This window comes from Xenopus laevis, chromosome 4L (assembly GCF_017654675.1).
Source record: "Xenopus laevis strain J_2021 chromosome 4L, Xenopus_laevis_v10.1, whole genome shotgun sequence".
Taxonomy (NCBI): Eukaryota; Metazoa; Chordata; class Amphibia; order Anura; family Pipidae; genus Xenopus; species Xenopus laevis.
In genome coordinates, this window is record NC_054377.1 from 10065134 (window position 1) to 10086683 (window position 21550).

At 41.9% G+C, this 21550-nt stretch overlaps 1 protein-coding gene across 1 annotated transcript in view; it reads left to right on the top strand.

Moving 5' to 3' along the window:
* Positions 1–19925, top strand: part of chst1.L (carbohydrate (keratan sulfate Gal-6) sulfotransferase 1 L homeolog) — a 26236-nt gene extending 6311 nt beyond the window's left edge. Inside the window, exons 2-3 of the mRNA XM_018257351.2 lie at positions 16588–16694; positions 17953–19925. Coding sequence (XP_018112840.1) covers positions 18003–19265 — 1263 coding nt within the window. The 5' untranslated portion in view covers positions 16588–16694; positions 17953–18002 and the 3' untranslated portion in view covers positions 19266–19925. The remainder of the gene's footprint in view (positions 1–16587; positions 16695–17952) is intronic.
* Positions 19926–21550: the final 1625 nt, after the last annotated feature.

The window sequence follows — 21550 nt, forward strand, 5'->3', positions numbered from 1 at the left end:
ACTCCCTTCCCAGAGACTATTATCCACTGTTACTATAGACACCATCTCTCCCTACTATACCTGCTATCCCACAGTCACACTCCCTTCCCAGAGACTATTATCCCACTGTTACTATAGGCACCATCTCTCCCTACTATACTTGCTATCCCACAGTCACACTCCCTTCCCAGAGACTATTATCCCACTGTTACTATAGGCACCATCTCTCCCTACTATACCTGCTATCCCACAGTCACACTCCCTTCCAGAGACTATTATCCACTGTTACTATAGGCACCATATCTCCCTACTATACCTGCTATCCCACAGTCACACTCCCATCCCAGAGACTATTATCCACTGTTACTATAGGCACCATCTCTCCCTACTATACCTGCTATCCCACAGTCACACTCCCTTCCCCGAGACTATTATCCCACTGTTACTATAGGCACCATCTCTCCCTACTATACCTGCTATCCCACAGTCACACTCCCTTCCCAGAGACCATTATCCCACTGTTACTATAGGCACCATCTCTCCCTACTATACCTGCTATCCCACAGTCACACTCCCTTCCCAGAGACTATTATCCACTTTTACTATAGGCACCATATCTCCCTACTATACCTGCTATCCCACAGTCACACTCCCATCCCAGAGACTATTATCCACTGTTACTATAGGCACCATCTCTCCCTACTATACCTGCTATCCCACAGTCACACTCCCTTCCCAGAGACTATTATCCACTGTTACTATAGACACCATCTCTCCCTACTATACCTGCTATCCCACAGTCACACTCCCTTCCCAGAGACTATTATCCACTGTTACTATAGGCACCATCTCTCCCTACTATACCTGCTATCCCACAGTCACACTCCCTTCCCAGAGACTATTATCCACTGTTACTATAGGCACCATCTCTCCCTACTATACCTGCTATCCCACAGTCACACTTCCTTTCTAGAAGGTATTACCTCTAACAGTCATGATTTACTCTAATGACCCTGACCCTGACCCAAAGTAATGCTGATGAATTGGCTAAAGTGTGTACAAACTGTCAGTATTTAGTTTACTTTTCTAGAAAGCAGAATGCTATTGCAGAAAAATAATGAAAGCTGTTGATTCGGGAGTCACTCATGAGGAAACAGATGCCTGCCTTGATTTATGATTAAGAAAGACAAAAGGTCCATTGTTAAGACTGAGGAATCAATGAGGCAGAGAGAGGTAAAGGTTGTTGTACATGTTGGTACTAATAATCTGGCTATGGGCGCAGAGAGGGAAGTGGTGTAGACTGCTAACAACAACCATGTCCTACCTCAAATGTTTCCAAGCTTGTCAGATATCTCAGTATTTATTTATAGATAGTGCAAGACTTTATTTAGAGGTGGACTTCCTTATTTATTTGAAGAAGGACTGACCAAACTCTTCAACTGATCTTGAAGCCTTTGGTTGTTATACATTAGTATCTTACCCTGTTTATCGGTCTTACGTACAACCTCATCTAGCCTTGATTGCCTATAGGTCAGTTAGTGTAGAAGGCCTATCATCTCTTCCAGATACAACTCAAAAGCCACGACTGAAGGCCTATTGGGGTCAGATATGGATTGAAAATGAATTTGCCGCCATAGATGTTCCTGGCACTATGGCTCAGTGCCAATGTTTTTCTAGATCTCTAACCTCTAAGGGAGCTTCAACCAAAAAAGTCAGACAACCAGTGTCGGACTGGCCCACCGGGATACCAGGAAAAGTCCGGTGGGCCAAGGTGTCAGTGGGCCCTCATGCTGCTAAACATTTGGCCTATTTCATGGCCATTCCCTATTTCTATGAGAACAAAGTGGCTAAATAGATGGAATAATAGATTATAGTATGTAAAGAAAAGGAGAATAGATGAGTGAGGAAAGGAAAAATAATAGTACTAAGAGTGGGCCCCTGGTCTAAAATTAATTGATGGGCCCCTAGTCAAAGGTTTTTGGTGGGCCACTGGTATCCCAGTCCAACACTGCTGACAACCACTGTGTTAGATACACAAGATTGTGTATTGTAAATAATCTGACGGTCAATGTAACCAGATGGAAGAAACTGGAAATTTGATTGTATTCCTGGTTTATGGGAAATGGGGCAATACTTATGTCCACTGATTAGGAACAAGCTACTACTAAAACTCATTTCAGTTATTTCAATTGATAGTTTGGATTTCATGGCAGGGTTGGACTGGACCAGCGAGGGTACTAGTAAAAAACCTGGTGGGCCTCAGGCTATGGGCTCCACCATGTTTTTAGGAGAAGAAAGAGGCAGGACAAGCTACGGAGGGGTGGGCTGACAGGCGGTGGTTTGGGAAGGTGCATGGGGTGAGTGGAGCATATAGATCAGGCAAATATACACAGGGGAGTTTGCCACGTTGGTAAGAGGAGTGGGTCCCGGACCCACCAGTCCGGTGGACAACACTGAGACAAGGTTTCTTCTGCACGGAAGAATACAAACAGGGGTGTTTGTATTGTTTGGGAGTTTGTATGTGGTATGGATTTGTCAGGAGTGCCCAGAATAAGATGAGACTTTGTGACCCATCAGTTGGTTTGGGATTGATTATGCACCTTATTTAAGACCTATTGTCAAATGTTAATGAATTACAGGGAAATTATATGCTTCAACCATAAACATCACTAGCACCCAATTTCGAGTCCCAGTCCATAATCTGTAAACTGACAGTAGCCACTCACTTAGGAAGCTCACATGTCACTGGTGACCTTATAAAGCTCACCCACCTTCTCTGTAAAACCAATAGGAAGCCAAGCATTTCTATTTCTTATAGCGCCCATGCTCTGTGATGCACAGGCTTGGGGCACCACTATAGTTAAAATGTCATACACCTTCCCAAGCAGGAGCAGCTATGGTGCTATAAAAGACTCAGTGGGGGAGTAGATCCTAAACTCAAAGTGTTGGTTAATGTACTATAATTGTCCCTTAGGTTCAGGGTCAGAGCACTTACTTTTAGGCCAGCTCACCTCTTATGGTGGCCATAGACGTAGAGATCCGCTTGTTTGGAAATGTCGACAAAAGAGCGGATCTCTCCCTGATATGCCCATATTGAGGTGGGCAATATCAGGCTGATCCAATCGTGGGCCATAGGGCCCAAAGATCGGATCATAATGCATCTGATACGGACGGTCGGATCGTGGGACCGCATAAAAGCACAGACGCGGGATCCAACGGGATTTTTTAACCGACCGAGATGTGGCCGACTTTTGGGCCAGATATCGATCGGGGAAGCCCGTCGGATGGCCCCGCACATGGGCCAATAAGCTGTCGACTCGGTCTGTTGGCAGCTTTGATCTGCCCATGTGTGGGGTCCTTTAGGAACGATCAAGAGATTTGTTTTTCCATCATGAATAATTGACTTCCAGGGCAAGAAGGGCCATTGGAAAGTAGAGGAAATCACTAAAATGTCATTGAAGGGCACGGTGTTAATTAGTGAAGATTTCAGTAAGGCCAATATGAAAGGAGCTGCGATAATCACTAAATAAGCCGTGTAAATGCAGGAATGCCAACTAACCCCCCGAGTCATTAGGGTGATAATGATCCAGTCTGGGACCTTTTCGCCGTGAAATAAGGAAATATGAAATAATGAGAAACATGAAATAATAAGAAATCATTAGCACCCTAATGACATGGGATTAGTTGACACCTCTGTATTTGGCACATCTCTGAAGCACAAAGCAGCACGCAAACATGATGGCACCCAAGTGGAATGGCAAATCAAGCTTGTCAGATTGCTTCCCCGTGCCAACAATTGGTTTAGTCGGTACTAATTGAAGGAGAAGATATGAAGCTGCCGGGGCCAGGACAGAACTAGAAGTAGACAGGGTAGGAAAAGGTACAGTTGAGGGGGGATCCTGAGCAAAGTAGGAGACAGAAAGATAGACCAGGGGAAGTGAGTGACAGCTGGGATGGGAGTTGGGGGTAGCAACACTGGGAAGGGATGTGGTGGGTGCAGTTGGGCAGGGGGAGGTTCATGGGGGGTGCCAGGCCAAATAGTTTTGACTTGGGTAGCACTACCTGTCCTGGCTCTGGCAGGCGGCATGGGCAATAGAGTTGGTATAGCAATGTACAAATGACATTTCAATTAAATGTAATTATATTATATTATCGGTTCCAGACAAGATATTACAGTATATTACAGTCATTTTGGCCCCATAAACTCGATCTGCAGTGACAGAATCAGGAGCCCCTGTTGGTCCCTGTATGGCCAGCTTACTGCATCTACTACAAGTATGGGACCTGTTATCCAGAATGCTTGGGACCTGGGGTTTTCCAGATAAGGGATTTTTTGGTAATTTGGATCTTCATACCTTAAGACTATTAAAAAATGTTAATTAAACCCAATAGGCTGGTTTTGCTTCCAATAAGGATTAATTATATCTTGTTTGGGATCAAGTACAAGCTACTGTTGTTATTATTACAGAGAAGAATAGAATCATTTTTTAACATTTCAATTATTTGATTAAAATGGGAGTCTATGAGAGATGGTCTCCCTGTAATTGGGAGCTTTCTGGATAACGGATCCCATACCTGTACAAGAACAATGTAACGCGAGCATGTATAACCCCTAGGGATTTTAACTGTTTCTTTGCACTGAAGCTTTTCCCCTGTCAAGGCCAGTGACGGGCGAAGTCAATGGGCATCAAAATTATTTTGACGCGCATCAATGTCGAATTTTGCGAAAATTGTTATAGATTCACCTATTTTGGCCAGATGCATTAAAGTCAATGGGCGTACGAATACTTTTGACGCTCGACAATGTTTATGCCGCGACTATTCTGATGCGCTCCCAATTTCTTCCGATGCAGCGGATTTTTTGCCTGTGAATTTTCGCACCAGTTTTGCAAATTTATTCACCGGCGGTGAAACGTTTAAATTAGGGGCAAATTTATTCGCCCATCACTAGTCAAGGCAAACACTGTGGCAGCCTCGATTTAGCGATATCATGAAATATCCAGTGAAGGAATTGTCAGTGCACATTATATGAATATCTTATTTGTAGGAGGAGAAGTGAAAGATAAACCATCGTTACTAGGGCTGCATCAAGCTTGTTCATTTCTCCATTCTCACCATGCTGTCGATTCCCTTGGCGACAGATTACACCCACACTTGCAATGTGTTCCAATGACACCCGCTGAGTCACGAGAAATGACGCCTTCCCACGGTGCTGCTAGACTGGTGGGATTATTATGGCTATGTGTCTTGTGGGGGTCACTGATTGGCTGCAGACAGACCGCTTTGAGCCAATATAATAATAGCGTGTTATAGAAATCGTGCAGAAATGAGCAGGATTTGCTTTGTTTTTAGTAAGTAGTACATGGAGAGCACAGTCCGGGTAATACTTTATACTTACTTGGAATTTATTGCATTAGGGCAGGGGCACACGGGCAGATTAGGGGAGATTTAGTCGCCTGGCTTCCCCCTGCCTTCCTCCTGCTATAATGAGAAAAAGCTTCAATTTCCAAAGTCGCCCGAAGTTGCCTCAGGGCAGGGGCACACGGGCAGATTCGGGGAGATTTAGTCGCCTGGTGACTAATCGCCTCTTCTTCGGGCTGACAATCTCCCCAAACTGCTTTCCCCCTGCCTTCCGCCTGCTAAAATGAAAAATCGCCTGCAGCAATGCACTTGCGGCGCGTCAATTTCTGAAGTTTCCGCGACTAAATCTCCCCGAATCTGCCCGTGTGCCCCTGCCCTTACACGGGGACTGCAGCCGCCTGTTAAGAAGCACTTCAAATGATTAGAACAACCCAACATCTATTTGATTTGTTTTTATCCCCCCGCATGCCAAAGGTTGGTCCTGTTTCTTTTAGATTCATGGTCTCCAAACGGGCTGCGGCTTATCTAAATGTACATGATTTTTGTGCATAAGATCATTAAAATTCTTCTATGCAGTTGGTCAGTTTAGACACAAGGACTGGCCTGGACTGGTGTTGTAAAAAAAAAAAAAAATATATATATATATATATCATTGTCAGCATTGAAATGTGTTGATGATTGTTTAATGGTGGTGACAGACGAAGCTACTGGGGGAGATTAGTCGCCCACTGACAAATTGCCTCTTCTTCAGGTGACTAATGTCCCCTAAATTCCTTCCCACCGGCTAGAAGTCGGCTAGAAGTCGCCCGAAGTTGCCTAACGAGGAAACTCCAGGCGACTTTGGAAATCCGAAGCGATCTGAGTGGGAATTAGGGCCGGGGCAGGAAAGGGTACAGGGCCCAGGGAGCAGGTCTGGGTCAACAGGGCCCACCAGGTTTTTCCCAGTGTCCAGCCAGCTCAATCCAACCCTGGTTTCCAACCCCTTAAAGCTCCCCCTGTTCTCACTGCACATTCTTATAGTATAAGTCAGGTATTATTAACGGGATACTGTCATGGGAATTTTTTTTTGCCAAACACATCAGTTAATAGCGCTGCCCCAGTAGAATTCTGCACTGAATCCATTTCTCAAAAAAGCAAACAGATTTTTTAAATATTTAATTTTGAAATCTGACATGGGGCTAAACATATTGTCAATTTCCCAGCTGCCCCCAGTCATGTGACTTGTACTCTCATAAACTTCAGTCACTCTTTACTGCTTTACTGCAAGTTGGAGTGATATCACCCCCTAACAGCAGCAGCCTAACAACAGAACAATGGGAAGGTAACCAGATAGCAGCTCCCTAACACAAGATAACAGCTGCCTGGTAGATCTAAGAACAGCACTTAATAGTAAAATCCAGGTCCCACTGAGACACATTCAGTTACATTGAGTAGGAGAAACAACAGCCTGCCAGAAAGCAGTTCCATCCTAAAGTGCTGGCTCTTTCTGAAAGCACATGACCAGGCAAAATGACCTGAGATGCACCTACACACCAATATTACAACTAAATACACTTGCTGGTTCAGGAATGACATTTTATATTGTAAAGTGAATTATTTGCAGTGTAAATAGTGTCATTTAGAAATAAAAACTACATCATAAAAATCATAACAGAATCCCTTTAAGATCACAGTGCAGGTAATGGAAATGGACACCTGTAGGGTTTGGAAACCTAGTACAGTAGAGTAACGTAATAAATTAATATAATGAAATATATTTTCATATACAATGGATATAAGCTGTCAGAAAAGTATAATCAGGGAAACAAGATGAGTGGATTTCCTCCCACACTCCAAATACATCTACAGGCAGCTTCATTGATAAAACTGCCCCCAGTGTGTGTGATAGGGGCCTTAGATTGTAAGCTCCTCTGGGGCAGGGACTGATGGGAATGTTATACAATCTATGTAAAGAGATGCAGAATATTAAATAAAGCATAATAATATGCAGTAGTTTGGGAAACACCACCCCCGGAGAATTCCTGTGTAGCCACATTATCTTCTATACTATTATCTGTTAAATGTGTTTTGGAGAAAGTGTATGAATATCCATTAGTAATAAAAGAGTCACTGGGGAACATTAATGGAATAAGCACTAAAGCAATGTGTTGCCAATATAAAGCCTTATTTACAACCACAAGTTTGGGTGAAAACGGATACCAGGTCAGTTTATATGGAATTGGCATTGCCTTTAACCTGCTATGTGTTATGGGGGCATTATATATAGAACTGGCACTGTTTTAATACTGCTTTTGTTCAGAAGGTACAGGTATGGGATCTTTTATCCAGAATGCTCGGGACCTGGGGTTTTCCGGATAACGGATCTTTCTGTAATTTGGGTCTTCGTGCCTTAAGTCTACTAGAAATTAATTTAAATATTAAATAAACCCAATAGGCTGGTTTTGCTTCCAATAAGGATTAATTATATCTTAGTTGGGATCAAGTACAAGCGACTGTTTTATTATTACAGAGAAAAAGGAAATCATTTTTAAAAATTTGGATTATTTGGATAAAATAGAGTCTATGAGAGACAGACATTCCTAAATTCTGAGCTTTTTGGATATCGGGTTTCCGGATAAGGGATCCTATACCTGTATTATATATATGGATCTGGTATTGTATTTATCCAGCCATGGGTTCTGGGGGCATTAAATATGGAATTGGAACAGTATTTATCCTGCCATGTGTTCTGGGGTATTATATATGGGATTGGCACTGTATTTATCCTGCCATGTGTTCTGGGGTATTATATATGGAATTGGCACTGTATTTATCCTGCCATGTGTTCTGGGGTATTATATATGGAATTGGCACTGTATTTATCCTGCCATGTGTTCTGGGGTATTATATATGGGATTGGCACTGTATTTATCCTGCCATGTGTTTTTAAAGCGGGTTTTTTAAGCTTATGTATTAGAATTTCCAGAAAATTTGTTGTCTGCAGCAAAATATCAGATTTTTGCGATTTATTTGGATTTTTCATCCGATTTTCACAATTTTTTTCAGATTTTTCACCCAAAAACTCTGATTTTTGCACGAAAATCCCAGAAAACGGGGTAATGCACGAAACCAAGCGCACATCAAAAAATCATTGGGACTACTCCCATTGACTTATATGCAACCTCGACAGGTCTGAGATGCCGGATTTTCTGATTTGGACTTTTCCATCTTCGGGGTTTAATAAATTCCTAAAAATTCTTGATCTTTTAAAAGTCAGATTTTTAAAAAAATCACGAATTTTTTATGATTTTTGCATTCTGAGTTTAGTAAATAACCCCCTAAGCATTATATCCAGCAGCTCTCCAGTTTTCAATTTCAGCAGGCTGGTTGCTAGACTAGCAACCATACATTGATATGAATGAGAGAGACAGAGAGAGAGAGGGAGAGAGAGAGAGAGAGAGAGAGAGAGAGAGAGAGAGAGAGAGAGAGAGAGAGAGAGAGAGAGAGAGAGAATAGTAATAAAAAGTAGAGTCGCCTTACAGAGCATTTGTTTTTTAGATGGGGTCAGTGACCCCTGTTTGAAAGGTGGAAAGAGTCAGAACAAGAGGCAAATCACTAAAAAAAAAACTATAAAAAAATAAAGACCAATTTAAAGGTTGCTTAGATGTTGTCATTCTATAACATACTAAAAGATAAATTGAAGGTGAACTACCCGTTAATGTAAGTCGCTGGTGAGAAAACATGTTGTAGAGAAGAAGCAGGAATTTAAAAAGATGTTAAATTATTTTACAATCTGAAGAATCTAAAGTAAAATCCAACTAATCTGGCCCAAGAAAAAGGTATGAAAAGCAGAAAAAGAGAAAAAGATAAAAACTAGAAGGCCGTATAATAATAAATAAAGGACAAACTCTATAAGGCAATCTGGTTAGAAATGACAGGATTTGTAGGACTGAAAGGAAGAGAAATCACCAAATGCACTTTAAGCTCATAAATAGTGGAAGAAACAATAATGATATTAATAAAGCAGAAAGCACAGGGACGGGTTAGAATAAGTCATTTACAATGATAAGTAGGTATGTGGGAAAACCTGTCACGGTAAAAAAGGAAAATCATTTTGCAGCGCAACACTATTCCATCCATTACAGGAACACGGAGGAGCCGCAGGAACAGCCAATGAGCCAAATGAGATTAAACCCGATAAAACTTCTGCCCTAATGGACTGCTGTTTCCCCGCACCATGATATACGCAAAGCTGGGAAGCCGTGATAGATCCCTTGTTCATTTACTAAAGAGGAGAATGAGGAGAATGACAAAAGAGAGAGAGAGATTCGGACGCTGTGATCCTCATTAATTCATTAGCAATTTATTCGGAGATGCCAAAATGAACTTGAAACCCCCTTGAATACTGAGTTAGACTGATGGCATATCGGGTCGGTCCCATTGAATCCCATCAGCGGCTCTCCAATTCGGTATTTCAGCAGTTATTTGGTTGCTAGGGTCTTGTTTGCCTTAGCAACCTCGCAGGGGTTTGGATGGAAGGAATATGAATAGGAGAGGGACTGAACAGAATGATAAGGAATAAATAGTAATGATAACAATAAGAGGTTTTTTTTTTACTAAAATCCGAATTTATCTCATTTTTTTTAAAATAAAAAAACCGTGACCAAACTCCAATACCCAAATTTACCTTATTTATTGTTATTAAAAAAAGCATGATTATTAATCAGTTCAGGTAAAAACTCGATAAAACTGAGCCAAAACCCAATTTGGACGAGTTTTTTTTCAGAATCACTAAATTTTTTTGTGCTTTTTCCCGAAAAAGCCAGAATTTTTTAAATTTTTGCAGAATTGGTCAGATTTTCAGGCAAATTCCAGTGCAGACCACAGAAACTTCAAAATAGTATAGGGACCTCTGCCATTGACTTGTACACAACCTCAGCAGGTCTGAGATGGTGGATTTTTTCAGATTCTGGCTTTTTGCTGCATCAGGCTTTAATAAATCTCGAAAAAAAATTCTTTTTGTGGGGGTTTTGCCCCACAAACCCCAACTGGAGTTTAGTAAATATAGCTGGAAAGATGTAGAAGAGCAAGGCAAACAATTAAAAAAATAAATAATGAAGACCAATTGCAGAGTTGCAAGGAATAGGACATTATAAAAAGGGTGGTTCCACTTTAAGTTAATTTTTAGTATGCTATAGAATGGCTAATTCTAAGCAACTTTTCAATTGTTCTTCATTCTTTCTTTTATCTAATTTTTGAATTTTTTGTCTTTTTTGTGTTCTTTTTCTGAATCTTTCCAGCTTTCAAATGGGGGTCACTGACCCCATCTAAAAAACAAATGCTCTGTAGGGCTACAAATGTATTGTTATTAGGGATGCACCGAATCCAGGATTCGGTTCGGGATTCGGCCAGGATTTGGCCTTTTTCAGCAGGATTTGGTTTTGGGCGAATCCTTCTGCCTGGCCTAACCGAATCAGAGCCCTAATTTGCATATGCAAATTAGGGGCAGGGAGGGAAATCACGTGACTTTTTGTCAGAAAACAAGGAAGTAAAAAAAGTTCCCCCCTTCCCAACCCTAATTTGCATATGCAAATTAGGGTTCTGATTTAGTTCGGTATTCGGCCGATACTTTCACAAAGGATTCGGGGGTTCGACCGCATCCAAAATAGTGGATTCGGTGCATCCCTAATTGTTATTGCTACTTTTTATTACTCGTCTTTCTACTCAGGTCTCTCCTATTCATATTCTAGTCTCTTATTCAAATCAGTGCATGGTTGCTAGGGGAATTTCACCAGGCTGAAACTGCAAACTGGAGAGCTGCTGAATTATATGCTAAATTACTCAACCATAAATGATAAAAAAAAGAAAACCAATTGAAAATTGTCTCTGACTATCACTCTCTACATCATACTAATAGTTCATTTAAACAACCTGCTTAATGTGAATTACCATTTTTATTGATGAAATCTGTTCTGTGTGCCTGCACCCGGGCGTAGGGGCTGATAAGCACAGGCCATGAATAGGGGCCTAGTTTTCTGAAGGGCTCTCAGAGACCCATGCCGACCCCGACTGAATAAACCGCCAGCCTTTTATATTAAACGTGTGTTCTCAGGAGTACGTAGAAGGCATGCTTTAATCAAACAGATCTTGCCGTCAATAAAAAACAGAGACCTGTATGTTATTCAAAGCAGCCCGGATAAATCCAAATGCCAATAATGCCATTTAAAATCAAATCTCACCTACAAGGGTTTGGGAAATGCTGCTCGAGTCCCCGAGCTATTAGAGCGAGCAGGATACTCTTATTATTATTATTATTATTATGGGACGAGAGAGTCTGTGCTTGGGCCACAACACAGCATGGGATTTTATGCAAAGGAGGGAGATTTTGGATAATTGGGTTTGTTAGATTCTACTTGTGTATTTCCAGGTATTGGATCAGTTATCCAGAAAGCTCTGAGTTATGCCCTTAATATTTATATAATAAAAATATAGTGAAGGACTGTGGGTCCGGGCCCACCGGGGCTGCCACACCAGGGTCCCGCCTGTAGGTGTCACTGTGCACAAGAGTTATACTGTATACATAATACTTTCTATACAGTTCAAACTGTTAATGTTGAAGTTACTGTTGAAGTGTAATGGCTGCATGAACCTGCTAATAAAACACTGTTATACTCTACTCATCCTCGGCTACCAAAACATAACACTAGGGACTACTTACAAGTCTGAAACATTTGGAAGAACTCCCTGTGCTAAAGAGCTTACAATCTTAAAGGGGACCTAAACCTTCCCTAAATCCTTCTTGTTTGTGCCCCCTAGTGCTTCAAACCAAGATTATTCTCTAGTGGGATTACTCACTACCCTGAACCCCCATGGTTTTCAAACCTGCTCCCCACCTGTCCCCTTTGGTGACATCAAAGGTGTTTATATGAATAGGATTCTTATTTTTGGAACCAAATCTGGCTTTTTTTTGCCACCAATGTGTTTTTTTATCCCGTTGTATTCAGCAATTTTGCATCAATAAATCACACGTTTGTCTGCAAGGATCAGATTGATGTTCAGCTACCTGCTTGGATTATCTGCATCTGCTACCGGGCGATGTATCCTCCTGTCTCTGGGGAGAAGAGCTTCCGTGCCACTGATGGGCAATGATGGAGCTCAGCTGTCAGTGGGATTGTGGGAGATACAGTTCAACAACATCTGCAGCGCTGCCGGGTCCCTGCACCTGTTCTCTGTCATGTCACACACCGACATTTGAAATATGATGATAATCACTGAGCAGGTGCCTCCCCTGAAGCTTAAATATACTTCCTGACATTTCCAGTTTTTATTTAAATTATAAGGTGTGTGCGCTCAGGCAATGTCTAGGAATGCCCCGCCCCATTTTATAAGCCACTCCTTTTTCTAGGGTCATGCCTGACATTAGGGAATAGACTCAACTCCCACTTGTTACGTGAGAGAGATAAATTATTGTTTTCTGGTTCCAGAAATAGATCTGTTTCTGGATTTTTATAGGGTCTGATTCTGTATGTGATTGGGAACCAAAATAAGGCCTTTCCTCAAGGAGTTATAGTTACTGGCTGACTTACTTACACCTATTAGAGAGTGGAGGGGTGTAAAGAGCTGCACTCAAACTATAGCAGGGTGACTGTTACCCCAATGCCTGAAGGTCAATTAGGGGGAGATTTGGGGTGAGTGTTTATTTGTACCCTGGGTACCCCTGGAACTATAACAGGGTGACTGTTACCCCAATATTTCTATATATCTGTAACCTTGTGATGAGCTAAGGGGGCCCAGTCTGAAGGTCAGTTAGGGGGAGATTTGGGGTGAGTGCTTATTTGTGACATGGGTACCCCTGGAACTATAGCAGGGTGACTGTTACCCCAATGTTTCTATATACTGTATCTGTAACCTTGTTATGAGCTAAGGAGGCCCAGTCTGAAGGTCAGTTAGGGTGACATTTGGGGTGAGTGTTTATTTGTGCCCTGGGTACCCCTGGAACTATATCACGGTGACACCCCAATGTTTCTATATATCTGTAACCTTGTTATGAGCTAAGGGGGCCCAGCCTAAAGGTCAGTTAGGGGGAGATTTGGGGTGAGTGCTTATTTGTACCCTGGGAACCCCTGGAACTATAGCAGGGTGACTGTTACCCCAATGTTTCTATATATCTGTAACCTTGTTATGAGCTAAGGGGGCCCAGTCTGAAGGCCAGTTAGGGGGAGATTTGGGGTAAGTGCTTATTTGCTGTCTTGGGTACCATAAAGGGAATCTTGAATCAAGAAAGTCTGAAAAACCCCTGCGTTAGAAGGGGGAAGGGTGTTGGGAAACTAGAAAAAAAAATCAAACAAACATTCCCCTACTCCAAAATCAGTAAATTTTAGGCTGTAATTGCTATTCCTGTTGCCAAGATACCAGAATAAAGATTTAAACTGCTTCAAACCATGTGGAAAACTACTCCTGAATTGGAGACATTTATAAGTGAGAACATACATATTCAGCCGGGGTTCCATGCCGCTCAGCTATGGTTTATTGCGGCTGGAGATACCAGCAGTTATTCTGCCTTATAACAACGGCACATAAACACATCGCTCCGATTCTTTCTTCTTTATTCCTCATTTTGTGGCAATCGTTTTCGGGTTATTAGCCGTTCCCCTTAGGGACCTTCAAGTCACCGTGATGTTTCTTCAATCACTGAATAGCTATATAGTCATGCATTTTGCAGACTTAGCACCGAGGCCTGCGTTTAAATTGACCCCTTTCTATTGGAACAGCTGTGACCCCTAAGGGAATGTCTTTCCCACAAGAAAATGTGTTACAGAAAGTCTGTTCTCATCCATTTTCCTTTCCGCTCTCAAAATTAATTTCCCTTTCCTTAATTAAACCCTGTTGCTGCTCATTGCCCCCTTGACTTGTTCCTCAGAATCTTGGGTGTTTAGAAGAAAGCCTTTGGTTGGTCGTTGTATTCCTTGAACCTAGTGAGACACTAAGGGGCCCATTCACTAAGTTCGAGTGAAGGAATAGAGGAAAAATAGTTTGAATTTCGAATGTTTTTTTTGGCTACTTCGACCATCGAATTGGCTACTTCGACCTTCGACTGCGACCTTCGAATCGAACGATTGAAACGAAAAATCGTTCGAATATTCGACCATTCGATAATCAAAGTACTGTCTCTTTAAAAATTTCTTCGACCCCCTAGTTCGCCACCTAAAACTTACCGAGGCCAATGTTAGCCTATGGGGAAGGTCCCCATAGGCTTCCTGACAATTTTCTGATCAAAGTATAATCCTTCGATCAATGGATTAAAATCCTTCAAATCGTTCGATCAAACATTTATTCCTTCGATCGAACGAATTGCGCATATTCCTTCGACTTCGATATTCGAAGTCGAAGGATTTTAATTCGGCAGTCGAATATCGAGGGTTAATTAACCCTCGATATTCGACCCTTGATACATCTGCCCCTAAGGGTAAGGCCACACTGGGCGTTTTGGGGAGATTTGGTCGACTGGCGACTAATCGCCTCGTTTTTGCGGCGACCAATCTCCCCAAACGCCTTCCCTCACTCTGCGCCGGCTACAATGAAAAAACTTCAGGTGACTTCAGAAAACGAATCTTCGTGTGTGATTAGCGCTGGCGTTTTTTTCATTTTAGCCGGCGCAGAGTGAGGGAAGGTGTTTGGTGTGTTTAAACTAGGCGATTAGTCGCCAGGAGACAAAATCTCCCCAAAACGCCCAGTGTGGCCTGACCCTAAGAACAAGCAATTGCACCTTGTTTAAAAATAAAGGTCATCCTTTTTTTCATCTCTTATCTTTTTTGCCTGTTCCTTCTATTGGCACCACATGTCCTTTTTGTTATCGGTCAAGCCAAGATAATGCAAGGCAGGTGGCCACCTTTCAGTCACTAGATGAAATTGAATCAGCTGAAAGTCACTTCAACCACTTTGTATAACTGCTGTTTGTGCTTAAAAAGAAAAAAATCATTAATGCCTACAAAAGGGAACGGAAATGGGGACCTAATGGTGTGAATGATATAATCAATAGGGCACTTTGTCTGCACGTGGAAAGTGCTGCTGAAACAATAAGCAGAATGGGTCACACTGAATGCGATGGCTGATAAATCAATAAATGGTCGGTTGGACCATTTTGAGCCTCAGAAAATGCTTTCCAGAAATAACACTGGTGGGTTTAGCTTAAAGGATAAGTAAACCTTTAAAATAAGTGAATGTAAAATTGATGAGGGGGCTATTCTAAGCACTTTTGGAATTTACATTCATTATTTATTTTTCTTTAATTCCAAGATATTAAGGGATACATGTAGTGTTAATATGAATGAATTTTGTTACAACAGCGCCACCTGCTGGTCAGTTTCTGACAAGTCTGACCACCAAGTAGTCAAGGAAGTTCTTCTGATTAGGAAAAAAATCTTTCTCACATCTTTCCTAAGCAGAAGAACATCAGAGCAGCCTGAACAAAATTCATTCATATTAACAGTACATGTATCCCTTAATATCTTGGAATAAAAATAAAATAAATAATGAATTTAAATTGCAAAAGATCTTAGAATAGCACTCTCATCAATTTTATATTCATTTCTTTTAAAGGTTTACTTATCCTTTAAAACGCGTTGGATCTTTAGTGACTTAATAATAATAATAGGGGCAGGAGACCCAAAAGCTGCTGCCGTGTAGACATTACCAACCAATGAGTAACTAAGGCCTGATTAGAAAGTAGGGATGTAGCCCCACAGAAAAACTGTTTTTCATTTGCGTGGGTCAGTGACCCCTCTCCAAACAAATAGCATTTTAGGAGACAGTCTAGAAAGGCAAGGGGATCTATACCCTAAGAATTGATATAAATGCTCTTGGAGTGTCTCTCTGAGCACGATAACATGAATTTTCTGGTTTAAGTGCTAAATAAGTGCCCCTTTCACTGGTCACAGCTTTGGTCTTTGATTTTGAAATACCAGGGGAATGTTTACTCTACGATGAGTGGCTGATGAGTCTGTAATTCTTCTGTCATTTTTCTTGCCTCCTCTGCCTCAAATACTTTCCACAATGACCTTCTCCACCATTGTTCATCCATCACTTTCTGCAACCATTTGTCTAAATTAGGGCTGGTGGAATTCTGCTTATTTTTCTGCTTTGTTTTGGCTAACTTACCAGCGCTAGAAACAATGAACCATTCATAATGGTCTATCCCCCCCCCGACCCATGCCACCGCAGACCTGGTCTACTTCCATGAGACTTACATAGTGTTTGTTTTGCTGCCAGTGACACATTAGAAGATGCCCACTCAAGGATTAGGACAAAGGGCCCAAAGTGAAAACCTGACCCGCTGTTAGAACTTGGGAGGCGGCGTCCCATTACTGCATCTTATGGTAAGCATGATTTGATTCCAAATGTAGGAATGCCATGAATTACACATTGTTTGTAGTACTTTAGGCACATTGCCATAGATTTATGTTTGGCTGTGTGTGTCCTTCAGGCCTTTTATGTTGAGCCTTACACCAATGTCATTCAGTTTCTAAACAGACGGAGCTATTGGTTTATTGTGAGAGCGCTAAAACACATGCTTAAAGGATAAGTAAATCTTTAAAATAAGTGAATGTAAAATTGATGAGGGTGTTATTCTAAGCACTTTTGCAATGTACAATCCTTGTTTATTTTTCTTTAATTCCAAGATATTAAGGGATACATCTACTGTTAATATGAATGAATTTTGTTACAACAGCGCCACCTGCTGGTCATTTTCCCACCAGTCTGACCAGCAAGTAGTCAAGGAAGTTGTCAGGAGAAAGAAAGAGGCTGCTCTGATGTTCTTCTGCTTAGGAATACAATTTGAAACTTTTCTCACATCTTTCCTAAGCAGAAGAACATCAGAGCAGCCTCTTTCTCCTGACAAATTCCTTGACTATTTGGTGGTCAGACTTGTCAGAAACTGACCAACAGGTGGCGCTGTTGTAACAAAATTCATTCATTTTAACAGTACATGTTAAATATATAAAATATCTTGGAATTAAAGAGAAATACATAATGAATGTAAATTACAAAAGGGCTTAGAATTGCACTCTCATCTATTTTACATTTACTTATTTTTAAGGTTTACTTATCCTTTAAGACGGGGCAGCTTTATAAACCTTCAGTATGTTTCTTCCCTAGTGGACATATCAAGAAAGGACTTTGCATGTTATTACAGGTCACATCATTTCATAAAGTAAATCAGTGATAAGAGTATCCTAATGTTGTCATTAGCAAACACTTAATCATAGGCCACTTCTCAAATGTGGTGAGTTATTAGTCTACTAACTTGGAGACCCCAACCTTATATATTTTATAGTCCTAGGGAAGACCCAATTGGGCAAGGGGACCCAACCACAACAGTATAATAGTAGAGCTAACTTTAGGGGTGGCCTAGACAAAAGAGTTTGTGACCTACGGCCATTAAGTGTTTAAACTGCAACATATCAGCCTAGATTTATAAAGGGTATTACTATTGCCAAATTGTCTTAGTAGACCTGTCCAACTCTTCCATCCCAACAGACCACTATTTCAGTGTAAACTCATAATTCTAAACGAAGAATACATATAACATATGCCTTAAGACTTAACAGCTTTCTGCTTTGATTGGTCTTACAGGTACAGAGACAACAACAGAAAAGAGAAGACTCAATGACTTTTTTCCAGCCATGCAATGTTCTTGGAAGGCTATCATCTTACTAGCCCTGGCCTCCATTGCTATCCAGTACACAGCAATCCGTACGTTCACCACCAAATCCTTCCCCATGTGTCCAGTTCCTAATCCGGCCAACTGCAGCCCTGGCTTAGACCCCACAGACTCGCCAGACAGGTTGTGTGAGGACAATCAACTGTCGGCCTCCAATTTCTCCAGAAAGATACATATTCTTATCTTGGCGACCACCCGCAGTGGATCTTCCTTTGTTGGTCAACTCTTCAATCAGCATTCTGATGTCTTCTATATGTTTGAACCCCTTTACCATGTGCAGTATACACTAATCCCAAAAATGCCTCAGAATAAGAGCCCTTCTGATAGAAGAGTTATGTTGGGGGCCAGTAGAGATCTTTTGAGGAGCCTTTATGATTGCGACCTCTTTTTTTTGGAAAACTATATTAAACCGCAGCCTGTAAATCACACCACTGATAAACTGTTCAGGAGGGGAGCAAGCAAAGCTCTTTGTTCCTATCCAGTCTGTGATGCATTAGGGCCTACAGACATCTATTTAGAGGAAGGTGACTGTGCTAAGAAATGCAGCAGCTTGAATTTGACACTGGCTACAGAAGCTTGCAAGGATCATGGACACATGGCTATCAAAACAGTCCGGGTGCCTGAAGTCAATGACTTACGAGCTTTGATAGAAGATCCCCGGCTAAATTTGAAGGTAATCCAGCTAGTAAGGGACCCCCGAGGCATATTAGCTTCTCGTAGTGAAACTTTCCGGGACACTTACAGACTGTGGAGGATCTGGAGGGTCACTGGTCGTAGACCGTACAATTTGGATGTTACTCAACTGACCATGGTTTGTGAGGACTTTTTAAATTCTATCTCGACTGGGTTTAGCCGACCCCCATGGCTGAAGGGGCGATATATGCTTCTAAGGTATGAGGATCTGGCCCGTAATCCAATGAAAAAGATGGAAGAGATCTATGACTTTGTAGGCATCCCACGAGATGGAAACGTGGAGAGATGGATCCTGAATAATACCCGTGGCGATCAGTCGTCAGCCAAACACAAGTACGGAACTGTTAGAAATTCTGCGGCTACAGCAGAAAGCTGGAGATTAACGTTGTCCTACGACATTGTCGAATTCACCCAGAATGCCTGTCGAGGAGTCCTAACGCAACTAGGGTACAAGACTGTTGGCTCATCTCAGGATCTGAGAAACCTGTCCTTCAGCCTGATCGAGGACAGAGCTTTTACGCCTTTTGTGTAATGTCTGCGTTTTATTTCCTTTCTCAGTACTTGTTAATGGTGTTGGAAAGCAGAAGGAAGCTCTGAAGAGAACAATCAGTGTATTTTTTGCTAGGTGTCACCTACACTTATACTTTTTCCTCTCTGGGAAACAAGTTGCACTAAACAGAGGGTTACGTGATCAAGCACATATATTGAGAATGAGAAGAGGAGACTCTGAAACTTGAAGCCGTTGCCGGTACCTCTAGCACTGAATGAATGCCTCGCATGATGCTAGAGGAACCACAAACTCTTCTACAGTTCTCCAGATAACAGACGTTAAAAGGACCATTAGCGGTCGTGCATTGTATATGTCCTCTAGCGACAGCAAATTAAACAGAAGGATGATTTTAATGGGAAGACGATGTTCTCTAACGAGGGGTGGGAACGCCGACACATTATCGAGCAGGTTGCTGGTTTCTCCGGCACAATGTCAGCCGAAGACCCTGTGGGGCTGCAGAGGGTGTGAAATGTTTACAGAAACCAAAACACGAGACAAAGAAAAATGTTGTTCTTTGGGATAATAACGTTATTAGATGTCTAGTCTCCCAGTTGGACACTGGGCGTGGGAATTTGCACAAGTTTTTTCAGATCATGTTGTGTTATTTATAAATGTTTATAAACAGGGATGCATTGAAGAGTAGCATGGGCTGCTTATTGTGTCTTTGCCTTTCTTTTTTAACTGGGGGAATATAATTGGTAAAAGGGGTGGAAACCCCAAAACTATATATTTCTTATATGATTCCATCGAAACAAAGTAGCAGAAGCCAGCTAATTTTGAAGAAGCATGCAAGGCATTACAGGGAAAAGGGTCTTGGCTTCTTCTGCTGCATTATTTCAAGAGTCAGAACCAGCAGCGCAGAAAGGGATCGGCAAATGCGTCTTTACTATTGCAATTCCATTTACACAGAACTTTAAAAACCTTTGAAACCTTTTAATGAATGTATATTGGAAAAGCTGATTAAAATGACATTTTCTCTGATTATTACTCTTGGGTTTACCCCCCCCCCCCTCATTTAGAAACAGATGGATACAGGCAGAAATGATTTAAACACCTTAAAATTAAGTTGATCGACTTAAGGGGTTATTTACAAAGCACCCACAAAAGCAGTGTTCTAAAATGGGCATAATGGAGAGAACCTAGTGACATTGTTCATTAAGGATCTTGTGTCTAAAAACACTCTTGCACTTCCACATGGTTTCCAATGCGCCCAACCTGTCTTTTGTGGTGCATGGTGCACATTTGTGCCTTTTGACTTTGGGGAGCCCCAGAGCCACCACCACTATGGTTGCCACATGGCCTGTATTTCACCTGCCATAGCCGGGGCCGGTATTACAAATTTACGGTCAATGTATTAGCTGGTAAATTTGTAATCCATATTGTTCTGCCCCTGGCTCACCTCGTAGTCACAAAGTTTCAATGCCAGTTTGGCCAGGAAGGGACTGCAGCTCTCCCTCTCACCTAATCCAAGTGCTGCAATCCCTTCCTGGCCAAACCGGCATCGAAACTTCGTGACTTCGCATCGAAACTTTGTAATACCGGCCTTGGCCATGGCTGGTGAAATACAGGCCAGGTGGCAACCCTAGTGGTGGTAGATCCAGGGTTCTCCAAAAGGCACAAATATGCACCATGCATCACAAAAGGCAGGTTGGGCACATTGGAAACCATGTGGAAGTGCAAGAGTGTGTTTCGTGACTCAGCCCCCAACATGGCACAACCCTGCCCCCAAATGGCAAAACCCCACCCCTCTCTGGTCCGCCCCCACCCTCTACGTTACTGACCGGTAGGGCCAGAACTAAAAGGTGGCAAACCCTAACCACCACCCTGGACCTGGTGGTAGCTCCAGTAACACACACACAAATAGGAAACTTCTTACCTTTCTAACCCACCTCCCGATTACTAAGAAGTCAGGGAACCACACAGTCATTTAAATTCCACCCTGGACATGGTGGTAGCTCCAGAAAACCCCTGATGTAGAGAATGCAAACATACACACAAATAGGAAACAGATTATCTTGCCATTTTACCCACCTCCTGGTTACTTGGACCTCAGGGAACCACACAGTCATTTCAATTTCAGGTTAGAGAAAGGTTAAATAGAAGAGCATAATTCAAATCACACATAGGAACAAACCCACTGAAACAGTTGTAGTAACTAGTTGGTTGGGCTTGACAACTGCGATGGATCATTTGTTGTTATACATACATTTCCCCCAATGAGAATTGCTTCTTCATTCTTTTTATAAAGATGCCTCTTGTTGTTGATA